Source organism: Amphiprion ocellaris, chromosome 17, assembly GCF_022539595.1.
Source record: "Amphiprion ocellaris isolate individual 3 ecotype Okinawa chromosome 17, ASM2253959v1, whole genome shotgun sequence".
Classification (NCBI taxonomy): Eukaryota; Metazoa; Chordata; class Actinopteri; family Pomacentridae; genus Amphiprion; species Amphiprion ocellaris.
Genome location: NC_072782.1, coordinates 2,587,978 through 2,602,995, shown reverse-complemented (window position 1 = coordinate 2,602,995; position 15,018 = coordinate 2,587,978). Strand labels below are relative to the sequence as shown.

Below are 15,018 nucleotides of genomic sequence, written 5' to 3'. Positions count from 1 at the left end.
TTTTGTAATTTTTTGTCACTTTGTAACCTTTTTCTCAAATTCTTTTGTCTTGTTTCATGTCGTCTGTCTCATTTTTGTCATTTCGCTTTTAATTTTTGTAATATTTTGTCTTGTTTTTTTGTCTTGTTTTTTGTCAGAATGCACTTTTTTGCACTAAAACAAAGGGAAACATTCAGAGTTGTAGTTATTTATTGGTTATTATGCTGTGATTTTACTGGTTTGGCCCACTTGGGATAAATTGGTCTGAATGTGGAACCTGAACTAAGATGAATTTGACAGCCCTGGTTTGGAGGCTCAATAATTAGCATGCTAACAGTGTTGTAGGAGGACGTTAAATGTGCTGTCTGTGGAAATGAAACATTGGCTGAATGAGGTTCTTTTCATCCCACCTCTGACATGTCTGTATTGAAAAATGTGCCAACTTGCCTGGGAACCCTCCTCCGATATTAAGCCCTCATTTTGTCGGCCTCCTCTGGGATCCTGATGAGTCCGCAGATCAGAGTGGAGGCCGCCATGGCTCTCGTCTCGGAGGAAGTTTGCTCATGTTTACAAATCCAGGCGAACATGTGCAAGGTCACAGGAATGACTGTGAATTCTGCCGGACAGATTTCTCACAGTCTGTGTGTTTGTGAGTGTAACCTGATGCTGTCTGAGGGGGAGAGATTACACTTCTGTTCCTCTGAAACAGAAAAAAGACACCCTGAATCATTTGTTAACTGCTCACAAGACAAATAGGGTAGAAAAGGTTTCAAAATGCTTTTGTCAGTGACAAATTTAATCTGTTGCTTTCATGCAAGCCTGTGGCGTGTTGTTATCTGAGGAAGATGTATGTAGGGAGTTTGTCCAGAAAGAGTCAACTGTGAAGTGGTCGAACAAGTCAGTTTTTAAAAGCGTGCATTGGTTTAAACTTTAAAATGTCACTTTTTAACCCTAGGATTGCAAAGTCCATCCATCCATTGTCTACACACTGCTTAATTCTTAAAGGACGCTCATTGAAATGCTTTTAAATTCAAAATTTCAACCACAGCATTATTCGAGGACATAAGACAGTTTTTTTTTCTTTTTGTGACATTTTTTAAAAAATGATAATTTTCATGTTGAAATTCAAGGTCAGTGAAGTTACCATACATGGTTCCATTCCAAGAAATGTAAATGTCATCACTTAGTACAACTGCTTAACCGTAAAATTAATTCCGTCAACTAACCGTGGATAGTTTGGACGTTTCAACCGCAAATATGGAAGAAGACCGAGCTGCAAGTCTGTCTTTTCCCAACTTTGGAGAAAAGAGAAAGTTTGATACGTTCCAGACCTCTGCTGATTGGTCAAATGCCAAGATGTAGTGTGATGTAACATAGAGTGATCTTTGCTGATTGGCTGGGTGGAAACCACATGGACTGTTGTAACTCTCTGTACGTCTCCATTGGCCAGTCAGAACTCAACCGTCTGCAGCTTGTTCAGAATGCAGCAGCTCGTCTCCTAACCAGGACGAAGAACCGTGAGCACACAATGCCGATGCTTTCCTCATTTCACTGGCTTCCGGTCAGGTTCAGGATTAATTTTAAGATTCTTTCATGTGTTTTTAAGTCTTTGAATGGACTGGCCCCAGAATATTTGTCTGCCTTTGTTAAGGTGCCTCAACCCTCCAGAGCCCTGAGGTCAGCTGACCACATGGTCCTGGACGTTCCTCCATCTCTCATGAAAACCAGAGGAGATGGAGCCTTTGCAGTTGTGGCTCCTATGATGTGGAACACATTGCCCCTCTCTGTGCAGTCTGCCAATAGCCTCTCCATTTTTAAAACATGTCTTGAGACCCACTTCTTCACCCAGGACTTTGGCTGAGCAGAGCCACCTTTAATGGATCTTTTATCATTTTTTTTTACTGTCTTATTTTTTGGCTTATTTGCTTTTGTTTTGTTGGTGATTTATTCCACTGTAAAGTACTTTGGTTGGCCATAGGCCTTTTAAAAGTGCTATAAAAATAAATCTGACATTGACATGCTTCTCCACCTCACTGAGAGGCAGAACTCCATAAAGCAGACAAAGAGACTCTAGATGTCTCAACCTGCCTGCTGAGACAAGACAATAAAATATAATCGTCAGTGGTATTGATTAACTTCCTGTTTCCTCCAACAACACTTGACAGTAGCTACCTAGAAAATCTGAAACTGGCCTGTGTGTCTGAGATGGAAAGTGAGAAGGACGCTTTCTGTTGTGCTTTTCTGAAGTCACTGTTTTGAGCTGCAGAGCTTTAAACTTTCCACGGAGCTCCTCAGAAAAGTGTTTGTGGCTGGGAGGCAGAGCAGACAGACGGGTGATGGCTGAGATATGGATGTGTGTCTGGCTGTGTGAGTGTGCATGGAGAGCAGGAGATGAGAAGACTAGCTAGAGGTTATTTATCTTCCAAGATGCTGGCTGGGCTGAGCTGTCAGCGGCTTATAGTGTGTGCAGGAGTGTCAGTCAGAGGAACGGCACACAGATTTGCTAATATGTTTATTGATCCGTCCATCTAACACTACTCATCCTGTTAGAGGGTCCAGCTACTGATGTGCAGCTCTGACATGAGCACTGAGCCTGCAGAAATTAAGCCAGATGCAAGATAAAGGGATGTTGGGCTATTTTTAAAGTCATGTTTTTGCTGCTTTATTAAAGAAAAATATATCTGATGAACTTTCTTGGAGATGTGATCACCAATAACAGCTCACAATGACTTTACACTCAGCAATAAATAAGGAAAAATGTAATGAACTCTTTAAACCGCATGTCCTAATGGTGGGCAGATTGAATGAATCCTTCATTCATCTGTCTTAAGAGAGTAACTTAATGTTACTCAGCACTATAAAATCCAAAAACAGCGATTGTTACCTACAGAAATCAGAGAGTTTGTAGTTTTTATGATAAATTGGAATATTTGGCTCTTCATGTATCCAGCTGGTTCATCTAAAGACATCATTTGGTTGAATTATGAAATTCTGCCCCGAGCAACAACCCAAGAGTCAGTTTCAGTTTTGTTTTAATATATTCAGTCCCTCCAGGATTTCATGGACTTTTTTCCAGATTGTTGCAGCCCTAAAATGCCTGAATTCACTGCAGCTTTTCTAAAAAAAATTGCGATGTAAGTTGCGATGTTTTAAGTGTATTTGTTGCGATGAAATTGCAGGAGACTGTGACAACTGCTAAAAAATTGTGTTTTTTTCTGCTTTCAGAACATGTTTAAACATTTTAATTGACAGTGTTTATTCCTAAACTAATATTTTAACACGCTCCAACTAGGGATGTCCAATAATATTGGCCCACTGACATTGGCATAGAAATGTAATATCGGTCAATATCGTTATCGTTTTTTTTCCCTATCATGAAAACCAATAAAATAATGCCTGGATTTTCGATTTACAGACTCATAGAGGGAGGGAGAGTGTGAACTGTTGTTTGAGACAATTTTTTAAAAAAAGAGGCATGAATATGACATTTTTTCCATAACTTTAGTTGAAGTAGTTTTCTTATTTTGCACAGACAATGTTTACATCTGAAAGCCTTGTTGCATCTGAGAATGCATCCAATGGGACATCACAATAAAATAAGGCATGGTGTGTTAATTCCACCACGAGATATGTGATGTTACCTAAAATTAGTTAAATAGCCCACATATATCTGTATCGGTTGATATCGGAATTGGAAATTGAGAAGATGATGGATGGATGGATGGATGCATCTTCAAATGATAAACAAGGAAGTGAATTCAGTGACGTATGGGGACTGCTATGATTGTTGGGAGGCGGACTAAAATTGCAGAAAATTTGCCATGATTGGACAAAATTACAAGGTCACGCAGAATTCACGGAGATTGGTTGAATTTGCGTGCGCTGTTGCAATTATATCATCGTGAATTCCTGGAGGGACTAGATATTAGAAAGATCTTTTAAAACATATTTCAGTCTGTAGTGTGAAGCCAAGATAGCCCATCCCTCTGACCAGAAAATAAAAACTGACTTTTATCCTGGAACTGTTTATTCATTATGAAGCTCATTATTATACCCATCCATCCATCCATCCATCCATCCATCCATCCATCCATCCCATTGTCAGTAATAGGCTGTAAAATCTAACAAATAGATAAATATGTGTGTCAGCTCCACAGGTTGCATTCTGATTTTCTGTCACCCTGCTGATTGATTATAAAGTGTCTCCACATCAATGACAGCTTTTCATCACTTGCCTCACTGTGGATTTTGTCAAACACATTAGCCGTCGTATCGGAGATGGACGGATTCATTTACTGATTGATGCACAAACTGGAGCTCCATGCCGGGTCTGCTGTAAAAGAAATGTCACAGTAAAGTCAATTAATCATGGATTTAAGTTGAAATGTCTCAGTAGTTTGTTGTTTTGGTGCCGTCTTAAGCTAAAGAGAAAGCGTTAGGACTCTGCTGCTGCAGCGTTGGGGTTAAGTGGAGAGTAGCAGGTCTGGAACCTGCAGGGCAAACTTAAGGAAGAAGATCAGAGCTGCACACAAATACACAAACATTTAAACGACACCGAGCAAAAGGGTCCAAATGCAGCCGTTCACCCTCCTAGATAGATCATGTCTCATTGCTATGGCAACTGCTGACAGCTAGCAGTCACTGTTGTCATGGGAACAGCTTGACAGGCTTGTAAAGAGAAGAGGAAGACTGAGAGGGAGAGAGAGAGAGGCGGATGTAGAAGAGGTTAAGGAAAAATGGAAACAAAGAGGGAACTAACATCGGCAGGCTGCACATGCCGAGATGTGTTAGAAAAAATAGCATTTTAACACTTTTTATCACCTGATTTTTACACAGTATTTGAGATTACTGGCAAATAAGCAAAATATAATACATTTCATATTAAATTTGCAGCTACCATTCAAATGCACGGGGTTCGTACTGAGGGGCAAAAGTTTAAAATATGACCAAAGGAAGTCAGAAAGGAAGATTAGTGTTTTGTACCTCGGTCTGAACACGCCCTCCACATCTCTCCTCGTCTCCTTCATTTTCCTCCCATGTTTTCCTCCATCTTCTACCCTCCTCCACTCCCGACTCCAGTCCACCTCACAGAAGAGCTTTTAGATGATTAAAACACAACAGAGTGGAGGGTTTTTCTATTGTTATTGTTCACTGTCAGTCTGCCACTCTAAGGCTTGATTGCATTGAAATATAGTGTACTAGGTTTTTCACTTTAGGGGAATATATGATGTCAGAGGACTGTAAAGAAATAAATAGTAATTGAAGGGCACAGGTTATATATAAAACAAATAAAATTTAAATGTATATATATTTTGCTCATTTTTTGCAAATTTATTTTCTGTATGTTTGATTTCATATATACATAAAAATGAGCAAAAACAATAAAAATACAATAAAACTTACTTTTTTGCTAATTTTTTGCTATTTTTCTATATTTGAGTTTATATCTATATCTATCTATATCTATCTATCTATCTATCTATATATATATATATATATATATATATATATATACACACACATACATAAAATATACATATCTAAAATATATAAAAAAAGATTTTATTTATATTTTTGCTCATTTTTTGCAAATTTGTTTTCTATATTTTTGATTTTATATATACATAAAAAATGAGCAAAACAAAAATACAATAAAACTTAAAACAATACTATATATATATATATATATATATATATATATATATATATATATATATATACATATATATTTGTTTGTTTGTTGTATTGCAATTTTTTTCTATCTTCGGGTTTATATATAAGTGGTTTTTTTTTTTTCTTTTGGGCTCATTTTTTTTTCTACATTTGGGCCTTACTAGGTAATAGCTTCCAACCAGCCACCCTCAGTCTTGCAGATACACAGCCTATTAAAAAATACTCATTTTGGATGCCTTTTATTGCTTTTCAGCATTTAATCATGGTTAAGAGAATTTTCCTTTTGAATTTATTTTAAAAGACTGTTTCATGTCAAAGTAAAAGCAGTTTTATACAAAATAACGTCACTTAATTAAAATATAAAATGGAAAATATTTACCAACTCCAAGTCAGTATTAGATGTGTTTTTTTAAGCCTGTTTGAAAAGGCTTCCATCAGCTGTGCACATCTGGAAGCTGCAGTTTTACCCCATTCTTCTTTGCAAAACTGTCAGGTTGCACAGGGATTGTGAGTAAACACTCCTTTTCAAGTCCAGCCACAAATTACCCGTTGAATTGAGGCTCTGAGCTCTGACTCAGCCACTCCACAACATTCCCCTTGTTGTCTCCAAAACATTTCTGTGTAGCTCCTGTTGTACGCTTCGGGTCATTGTGTTGCTGGAAAACAATTCTTCTCCCGTTCACTTCCCTCGCAGACTGCATCAGGTTGTTTTCTACTTTTGCTGCATTCTTTTTACTCTTGACATTTACAAGCCTTCCAGGGCCGCTTTTCTACCTCATGATGCTTTTTATAGACACTGTAAACTCCCACAGGTGTCAGACATTTATCATGAGGATAAAATGTTTAATTAGTAGATGAATTTATGTCTCTGTTCTTAACCCTCCTGTTGTCCTCATTTACAGGCACCAAAAAATATTGTTTCCTTGTCTGAAAAAAATCCAAAAATTCTTCAAAAATCTGCAAAAAAAAATTGCAAAACTTTCAGGAAGAAAATTCCAATAATTCCTGAAAAGTTTCCCTTAAAAGTTTTATTTAAAAAAATTCCCCAAATTTGGCAAGAGAATTCTTGTAAATATTTTCAAAAAATGAGTAAAAATCTTCCAACAAATCCTAAAAATATCTAAAGTGATTCCATATATATCAGTAAAACTCCTAATATTTTCTTTGAGTGTTCACATAAAAATCAATTTTGATTTTTGATTTTTATGTGAATGTTAAGAAACATTTTTTTTAACATTTCTTTTTTCCACCAAAAAATGTTCAAAGATTTCCCAAAAATGTTGAAAATGTGGACATCAGAAGTTTCACCGTGAAAATAGATTTTTTTCCCATATTTTCAAACTTTAAATTTGCAAAACTTTCAGGGAGAAAATTCCAATAATTTCTTAAAAGTTTCCCTTAAATGTTTTAAAAAAAAAAAAACACCCAAATTTGGCAAGAAAATTCTTGTGAATATTTTCAACAAATGAATAAAAATCTTCCAAAAAAAAAATCCTAAAAATATCTGAAGTGATTCCATATATATCAGTAAAACTTGTAATATTTTCTTTAAGAACATTCACAAAAAGAATCAAGCGAATATTGCTGGATTTTGGTTGATTTTTTGTGAATGAATTTTTTTAACGTTTCTTTTTTCTACCAAAAAATTTTCAAAAATTTCCTAAAAATGTTGTTTTTTGTCTATTTTTAAATTTTTTTTTTTAAATTTTTATGTCTTTTTTGGATTTTTTTCAGACAAGGAAACAATATTTTTGGTGCTCGTAAATGAAGACAACAGGAGGGTTAATGGTATTTCTGAGAAAGGACTTCTTTCTGCTTTATGTTTGATGTTTTTCTCTCCTGTCATCTAAGTAGTTACTATAATGCCTGGCGAGTTGTTTAAAAACAAAAAAAAATTTTGCTGTATAAATTCCCCGCAAGCTGCAGCGACTGATACTGAATGAAGGGTGTTTCAACTGGAGCCGCTTTTTTTTATGAAGCTTCTGTGTAGAGAATCCAACACAAGATCAGCTGAGCCAGCCGTGGTTTTTTATGCGCGGCACACATGCATGTACCCGACAGAGTGAGGAGGCGGAGCTTAAACCACCCAGTCCGACCCTGGCAACGACATCACGGTGATGCAACGTTTCATGCACGTGTGTTAGCATGTCTGCGTGCATGTAAGGCTGCACTGGTGACTCACTAGCAGCACTTTAAGACGTACCGACGACCCGATTAATGCTTTTTTCTGTTTATTTATATCCCAAACAATTTGCAAGAACATAGATAGACGCATGCAGAAAGAGGCTGCATTTAAAACGAGGATGACGACTAGCGGCGTAGCGTGTCCCGCTGCCTCCAAACGCTGCTGTCACATCCTGTAAATACGAGTGTACCATCTGTCCACCCAGCTCTGCCTCTCCGCCTCACCACTGCTGCTGCTGCGTCTCGGATGAAACCCTGAGTGAGCAGCAGAGATCAGCCAGGACGATCTGTTTTTCAAGACGCCGTCTGAAATCTGGCCTCGTAATAAGCAGGAGATAGGGATGCAGCCTCCGTCTGAAAGTGGCTGAGAGTCACAGGAGCTCCACTTTGACAAAACGCTTCATGTGTTTCATGTTGCTGAGGTTTTGCACCACGGTTTATGAAATGATGTTGAAGTCTGACTTAGTGGAGAGAGAATTTTCTCCATAGACGACCTTTCAGTGACCTCGCACAGCAGATGGAGTCTTTTATGAACTGTAGCGTCTCTGAATGCTGTTATTTCATTTTATGTTCTCCGTGACATTATTTGCAGTTGACATCCCAAAAAATGCTGGTAAGTTGTTTGCTCAGCGCAGATTAATGCACCCTTTAGAGCAGGGGTGTCCAACATGAGGCCCGCGGGCCAAAAGCGGTCCTCCAGAGGGTCCGATCCAGCCCTCAAAGTGTAAAAATTCCAGAGAAGACATTAACTACAGATTGTAAATTAGTAAAACTATAAATTTAAAATAATTTCTACATCATGACAAGTTGTTTTGATCATGAAGTAAAATACTAGATTTCTCATCGGTTCATTTTGTGTCTCATTTTTGTAGTATTTTGTCTTGTTTTTTGTCTTTTTTTGCTCTGACTTTTCGTTTTTGTCGTTTTGTGTTTTGCTTTAGTCATTGTTTTGTGTATCGTTTTTGTCGTTTTGTGTATCGTTTTTGTAGTTTTGTGTTATTTGTCTCATTTTTGTGTGTTGTGTGTTTATTCATGTCAGGAAGCTCGGGGGGGCTTTGAACCCAGAGTGCAGGCACCACAGACAATAGGCAGACACACTAAGACTTAAACAAAGATTTTTATTCAACAGAACACTAAACACAGACTTGAACTAACCAAGGCAACCAAACTTCCTACAGAAATCAACAAATTAAACTAAAACTAAACAGAGCTCTAACCTAATCAAGAAATAATCAACAAAACTGGCCACTACATGGGCTAACACCAAAAACTAAACAAACCAGGGGGGGCAGGCCGGTTCCGAAGCCAGCAGTCTGGCGGCGGCGTAGGCTGGTGCTGCAGATGTGCAGCAGAGAGCACGGGGCTGCTAATATGCAGCGGAGAGGGGGGTCCGGAGCCGAGGCAGACCTGGGTGGACTGGCTGGTGGAGAGCCAGCAGGAGCAATGGACCAGCGGCGGCTGGTGGGTGGAGTCCGGCTTTAACTGCCACTGATTGCTGATCGGGCACAGCTGTGCTCCTTTAGCAGCTGTGTCCGATCAGCCTGGGCTGTCATCTGGCCAGGAGCACAGCACAGAGAATAGGGGACCATGACAATTCATTGTTTTGTGTATCGTTTTTGTCGTTTTGTTTCACAGTTTTGTCATTTTTTTGTCTCGTTTGTACAGTTTTTATCTCATTTTTGCCCCTTTTTTGTTTTGTTTCATGTTTGTCTCATTTTTTGTTGTTTTGTTTCTTGCTTTTGTTGTTTGTGTGTCATTTTTGTAATATTTTGTCTTGTTTTTGTCTTTTTTGGCCTGTCTTATATCGTTTGTCACGTTTTTGTCGTTTTGTTTCTCGTTTCTTTCATTTTGTGTTTTTGCCTCGTTTTTGTAATTTTCACTTTTTTGTCATTTTCTGTCTCGTTTGTATATTTTTTTGTCACTTGGTAATTTTTTTGTCACTTTTTTGTTTTGTTTTATGTCATTTATTTCATTTTTTGTCATTTTGTTTCTGGCTTTTGTTGTTTGTGTCGTTTTTGTAATATTTGGTCTTGTTTTTGTTCTTTTTTGTCGTTTTTCAAGTAAAATACTATATAGTTCAGTTCTAGATAGCTGTGACTAAATGTTGTGTTCCTTTGTAGACACTCTGTGATCTTGAAGTTGTAATGTGGAAATGATAAACTGAGGCTGAATGTTGCTGAAATTGAATTTATTTTTCTTAACATGTTCATAATTATTTTGTAAAAAGATAATTCCTTAAATGTGAACATTTTCAGAATGTACTTTTTTTTGTTTTACCCCAAAACAAAGAAAAAATTGGAGTTGTGGTTATTTCTAGGTTATTATGCTGTGATTTTACTGGTCACTTGAGATCAAATTGGGTTTAATGAGGCCCCTGAACTAAAACGAGTTTGACACCCCTGCTTTAGAGGTTTGAGATTGTTGGATGGAGACTGTGCAGCTGCATGTGAATCCTGCAGACACCTCCTGGTCTTCTTCCCTCAGCACTTTCCCTTCACTTTCCCACCAACACTGTCAACCTGCTGCCACCCAACAGTCATGACCTGCCGGAGCACAACATGTTTGTCAGTGGAATCATCTGTGTTGGAATGACGTGACCTTATGCATGAGGAGGAGAAGTCTTTGCACTTTCTTTAAGGTTCCCGCCTGATCCCGGCGGGTGATGGTACAGTCAGTGCAGCGGGTTCAGTGCACATGCCAGAGCCGGTAACTGAAACTTCACCGACACGTTTTTTCGCCCCCTCGGTGCCTTTTATGGACCGGCACTGGTGGAAAAACAAGGCCGCTGAAAGCAGGGTGGTCACATGAGTGGGACTGGGGGTTGGGGTCTGTCAGGAGGGCTACATGCGCCTACTCTTCTGGAAAAAAAAAAACTAAATGAATCAGTCAGGCAAGATTATAAACCTCTCCTCCATGCCGTCACCTCTTGAGACCCTGTGCTACCTTTCTGAACAGTAATGTGTGAAATATGGCCGTCACATGCATAAGTGATGAGGGCTGAGAGGGGGGGTGAAGCCCTTTCCAAACACGAGGCCGTCTTCTTGTCACTTTGACATTTTCATTCTTTAGACCATCAGTTTCCATCTATAAAGTGTCCATTTAGAGTTGTTCAAGTGGAACACCACATAATCCAAGCTTAGATGGCAACTAGGACCTCTCAGGTCGCACATTTATACCAAAGATTGGATTTTTTAAAAAGAAAGAACACTGTTTTTCTAAAACATTTGCATATGCTGCTTTAAATAAATCAGAGGTGTCAAACTCATCTTAGTCGAGGTTTCACATTCAGCCCAGTTTGATCTCCAGTAAAATCACAGCATAATAACCGATGTATAACAACAACTCCACAAACTTTTTTCTTTGTTTTAGTGTAAAAAAAGTCCATCCTGAAAATGTTCACATTTAAGGAATTATCTTTCTACAAAACATCATGAACAACTTCACATTTCTTAAGAAAAATAAGTTCAATTTCAGCAACATTCAGCTTCAGTTAATCATTTCCACATTACAACTTCCAGATCACAGAGTGTCTACAAAGGAACACAACATTTAGTCACAGCTATCAGGAACCAAATTGTATAGTATTTTACTTTAAACAAGACAAAAAACAAGAACAAGACAAAAATATGACAAAAATGACACAAAACAACAAAAGCGAGAAACAAAATGACAAGAAAAGAGACAAACGACATGAAACAAAACAAAAAAGAGACAAAAAATTTGACAAAAGTTACAAAGCGAAAAAAATGTACAAGCGAGACAAAAAAGTGACAAAACCATGAAACAAAATGACAAAAACGATACACAGAACAGTTGTCTTGAGACAATTTGATTGTAATTGGCGCAATATAAATGAAATTTAATTTAATTTAATAAAGCGAAACACAAATGACAAAAATGAGACACAAAAAACACAAAACGACAAAAACATGACAGATGACAAAAGACAGACAAAAAAGACAAAAAAACAAGACAAAATATTACAGAAACGAGACACAAAACAACAAAAGAACAATGAACACTCTAGTATTTTACTTCATGATCCAAACAACTTGTCATGGTCTAGAAATGATTTTAAATTTATAGTTTTACTAATTTACAATCTGCAGTTAATGTCTTCTCTGGAATTTTTCCACCTTGAGGGCCGGATTGGACCCTTTGGAGGACCACTTTTGGCCCGCGGGCCGCATGTTGGACACCCCTGAAATAAATGCTACTGTCCATAAGGAAGACGTAGTGTTGTGTTACCAAACAAAATGTGGGTGAATCGACAAGAAATATAATTGCTGTGTGTTATTCAAAGCTCTTTTAAAAGACTTAAAATCTGTTTCTAGTAGCATTGCTTCCAGGACAATCAATACACCTACCTGTGAAAAGACTTCACTGGGACCAACGAAACAGTCCTGATGACATTGGAAGCACTCTTGGTACCCGAAGGATTGCAATTTAGGGGCTATTTGTAAGACTAGTGGGACCAGACAGAGTTGTAATGTGGGAGTCGCTGTTTCTGGGATCTAAGGTTCCCAAAGTAAAAGTTGGTAAAAACTCAAAGGTGCAAACTTTTATGTGTAAAATGTAGGGAGAAAGGTGCATTTTGGGAAGAAACATCCACTGATCCAGTTGAAAATTCTGTCATTTAAACTCACTGGAGCAGATTACGGTTCTGGCAAAAGTGAAATTTCAATCTATGGCAGCTGTGGTGTCACCTTTTGTTGCAATGACAAAGCATTTTGAATTCCCAGCTGATTCCAGAGGCTCAGGGATGCTGTAGTATTGTGCTGTTTAGGGCAGGGGTGTCCAACATGAGGCCCGTGGGCCAAAAGTGGTCCTCCAGAGGGTCCAATCCAGCCCTCAAAGTGTAAACATTCCAGAGAAGACATTAACTGCAGATTGTAAATTAGTAAAACTATAAATTTAAAATAATTTCTACATCATGACAAGTTGTTTTGATCATAAAGTAAAATACTAGATTGTTCATTGTTCTTTTGTCATTTTTGTGTCTCTGGAGGACCGCTTTTTGCCCGCGGGCCGCATGCTGGACACCCCTGTGTTAGTCTCTCCAGAAGGCTTTGTAGATTTGTGGCAGCACCAAAACATATCCACAGCTAGTGCAGTTAATAACAGGTACATTTTGTTATGCGGTGCCACTGCAGGTAAAGGAAAAATATATTCTGTTGGTATTTGAGTGAACTGATTTTCACCCAAAGGATTTAGCTGTTCATAGGTTTGATATTTGTGAATTTTCCGTTAGTTTCTCCTAAAGTCAGCAGACAGAAAGCTTCTGGAGGATTTTCTGGCCACGCATGCCATGTGTGAAACAGACTTTGCCACACTTAAGGCATTTATCTCATGGAACTACCCAAAAACGCAACACGTTTCCTGTCGGCTCAGTGTGTTCTGTAACATTATTTTTAATATTTGCCTACTGCATGTAAAAGCTTTAATCCCAGTCCCATTCACAGTTGACTCTATAGTACACCCAGCGCTGTAAAACGGCTTTTATATCATGACTTAGAAGCAGGTTTTCCATTACTTTTTTTCACCTCCCTGCAACAAGTTCAATTTGACTGAATAATGGGAATGCTGTGGCTGCTGTTGCGTTTCTCCACTGGTCCTGGTTTCACTCCAGCTTTAAGGAAAAATGGCCTTTAGTGAGAGCGTGTGGACCAAATGCTGCATCTCATCTCGGTGCCATCTAATGCATTCAGAAGTGCAGCTTTCCGTCAGCGTTATGGAGGGAATTATAGTCAGACTTTGCACTGATTCAGGGTGGAAAAGCTCATTTCTTCTGCCAAGGTCCCATCTTAAAAGTGTAGGATGTGGAAACTTTAACTTCAGTGCCCTCTCGTCCACAGGATTGATGGTAATAATGTTTTGATGATAGGCTGTTGAATGAGCATGTGGGCTACTGTCTGCTTTATGTCTCTGTCTCTGTTCGTCCTCCCACTCTTTGACTCCTCCTCTCCTCTTTTTTTTCTTATTTGTTTCTCTTTAGTCCACTCCCCTCCACCTGGCAGCGGGATACAACAGGGTGAGGATAGTTCAGTTGTTGCTACAGCACGGAGCAGATGTCCACGCCAAGGACAAGGGGTACGTCCAACACAGCCACGGAGAGGTTTAAATAAAGAGAGAACCTTTAGTTCACAGCACACGTCACAGTAGGGTTGTATAAAAGTGTTTAATATATGATCAGTAATGCTTCCTATGGATGAAACATCAATACAATCTTTTGGGATTTTCATATTTCACATTTTCATTTCGGTTTCTGATTAAATATGTGCAGAACTGGGTCAGTATATAACTGCAGGACTTTTTGTACCACAGTTAAAATGTACAAATGAGACAAAAAATGACAAAACCGTGAAACAAAATGACAAAGATACACAAAACAATGAATAAAGCAAAACAGAAAATGACAAAAATGAGACACAAAAGAACAATGAACAATCTAGTATTTTACTTTATGATCAGAACAACTTGTCATGGTGTGGAAATTATTTTAAATTTATAGTTTTACTAATTTACAATCTGCAGTTAATGTCTTCTCTGTAATTTTTCCACTTTGAGGGCCGGATTGGACCCTCTGGAGGACCGCTTTTGGCCCACAGGCCGCATGTTTGACACCCCTGGTGTAGATAAACAATATACAGCTTAAATAACAGTATGTTAGCTTATAAATGTTAACGTGTACCTCCAAACATCGCTTTGTGCCAAAATTAAAAGGCTGCTAGAACCCATTATTAAGAAGTAATGAAATTGATATTAGTTAGGGACGTCCGATAATATCGGCCCGATATTGGCATAAAAATATAATAGCGGTCAATATTGTTGATGTTTTTTTTTGCTTATCACATGATTTCGCCAGCATTTACTGGACTCAGAGAGAGGGAGAGTGTGAACTGTTGTTTGAGACAATTTTTAAAAAAAGGCATAAATTTGGCATTTTTTTCATAACTTAAGTTGAAGTAGTTTTCTTATTTTGCTCAGACAATGTTTACATCTGAAAGCCTTGTTGCATCTGAGAATGTATCCAGTAGGGCATCACAATAAAATCAGGCATGATGTGTTAATTCCATGACAGGAGATATGTGATGTTACCTAAAATTAGTTAACCCTCCTGTTGTCCTCATTTAAAGGCACCAAAAAATATTGTTTCCTTGTCTGAAAAAAAATCCAAAAATT

General features: G+C 38.1%; 1 protein-coding gene across 1 annotated transcript in view; it reads left to right on the top strand.

Annotated features, from left to right (window-relative positions):
• LOC111571154 (poly [ADP-ribose] polymerase tankyrase-1-like) overlaps positions 1–15,018 on the top strand; it is a 166,111-nt gene that overhangs the window by 76,567 nt on the left and 74,526 nt on the right. Inside the window, exon 7 of the mRNA XM_055004022.1 lies at positions 13,832–13,926. Within this exon, the coding sequence (XP_054859997.1) occupies positions 13,832–13,926 (95 nt within the window). The remainder of the gene's footprint in view (positions 1–13,831; positions 13,927–15,018) is intronic.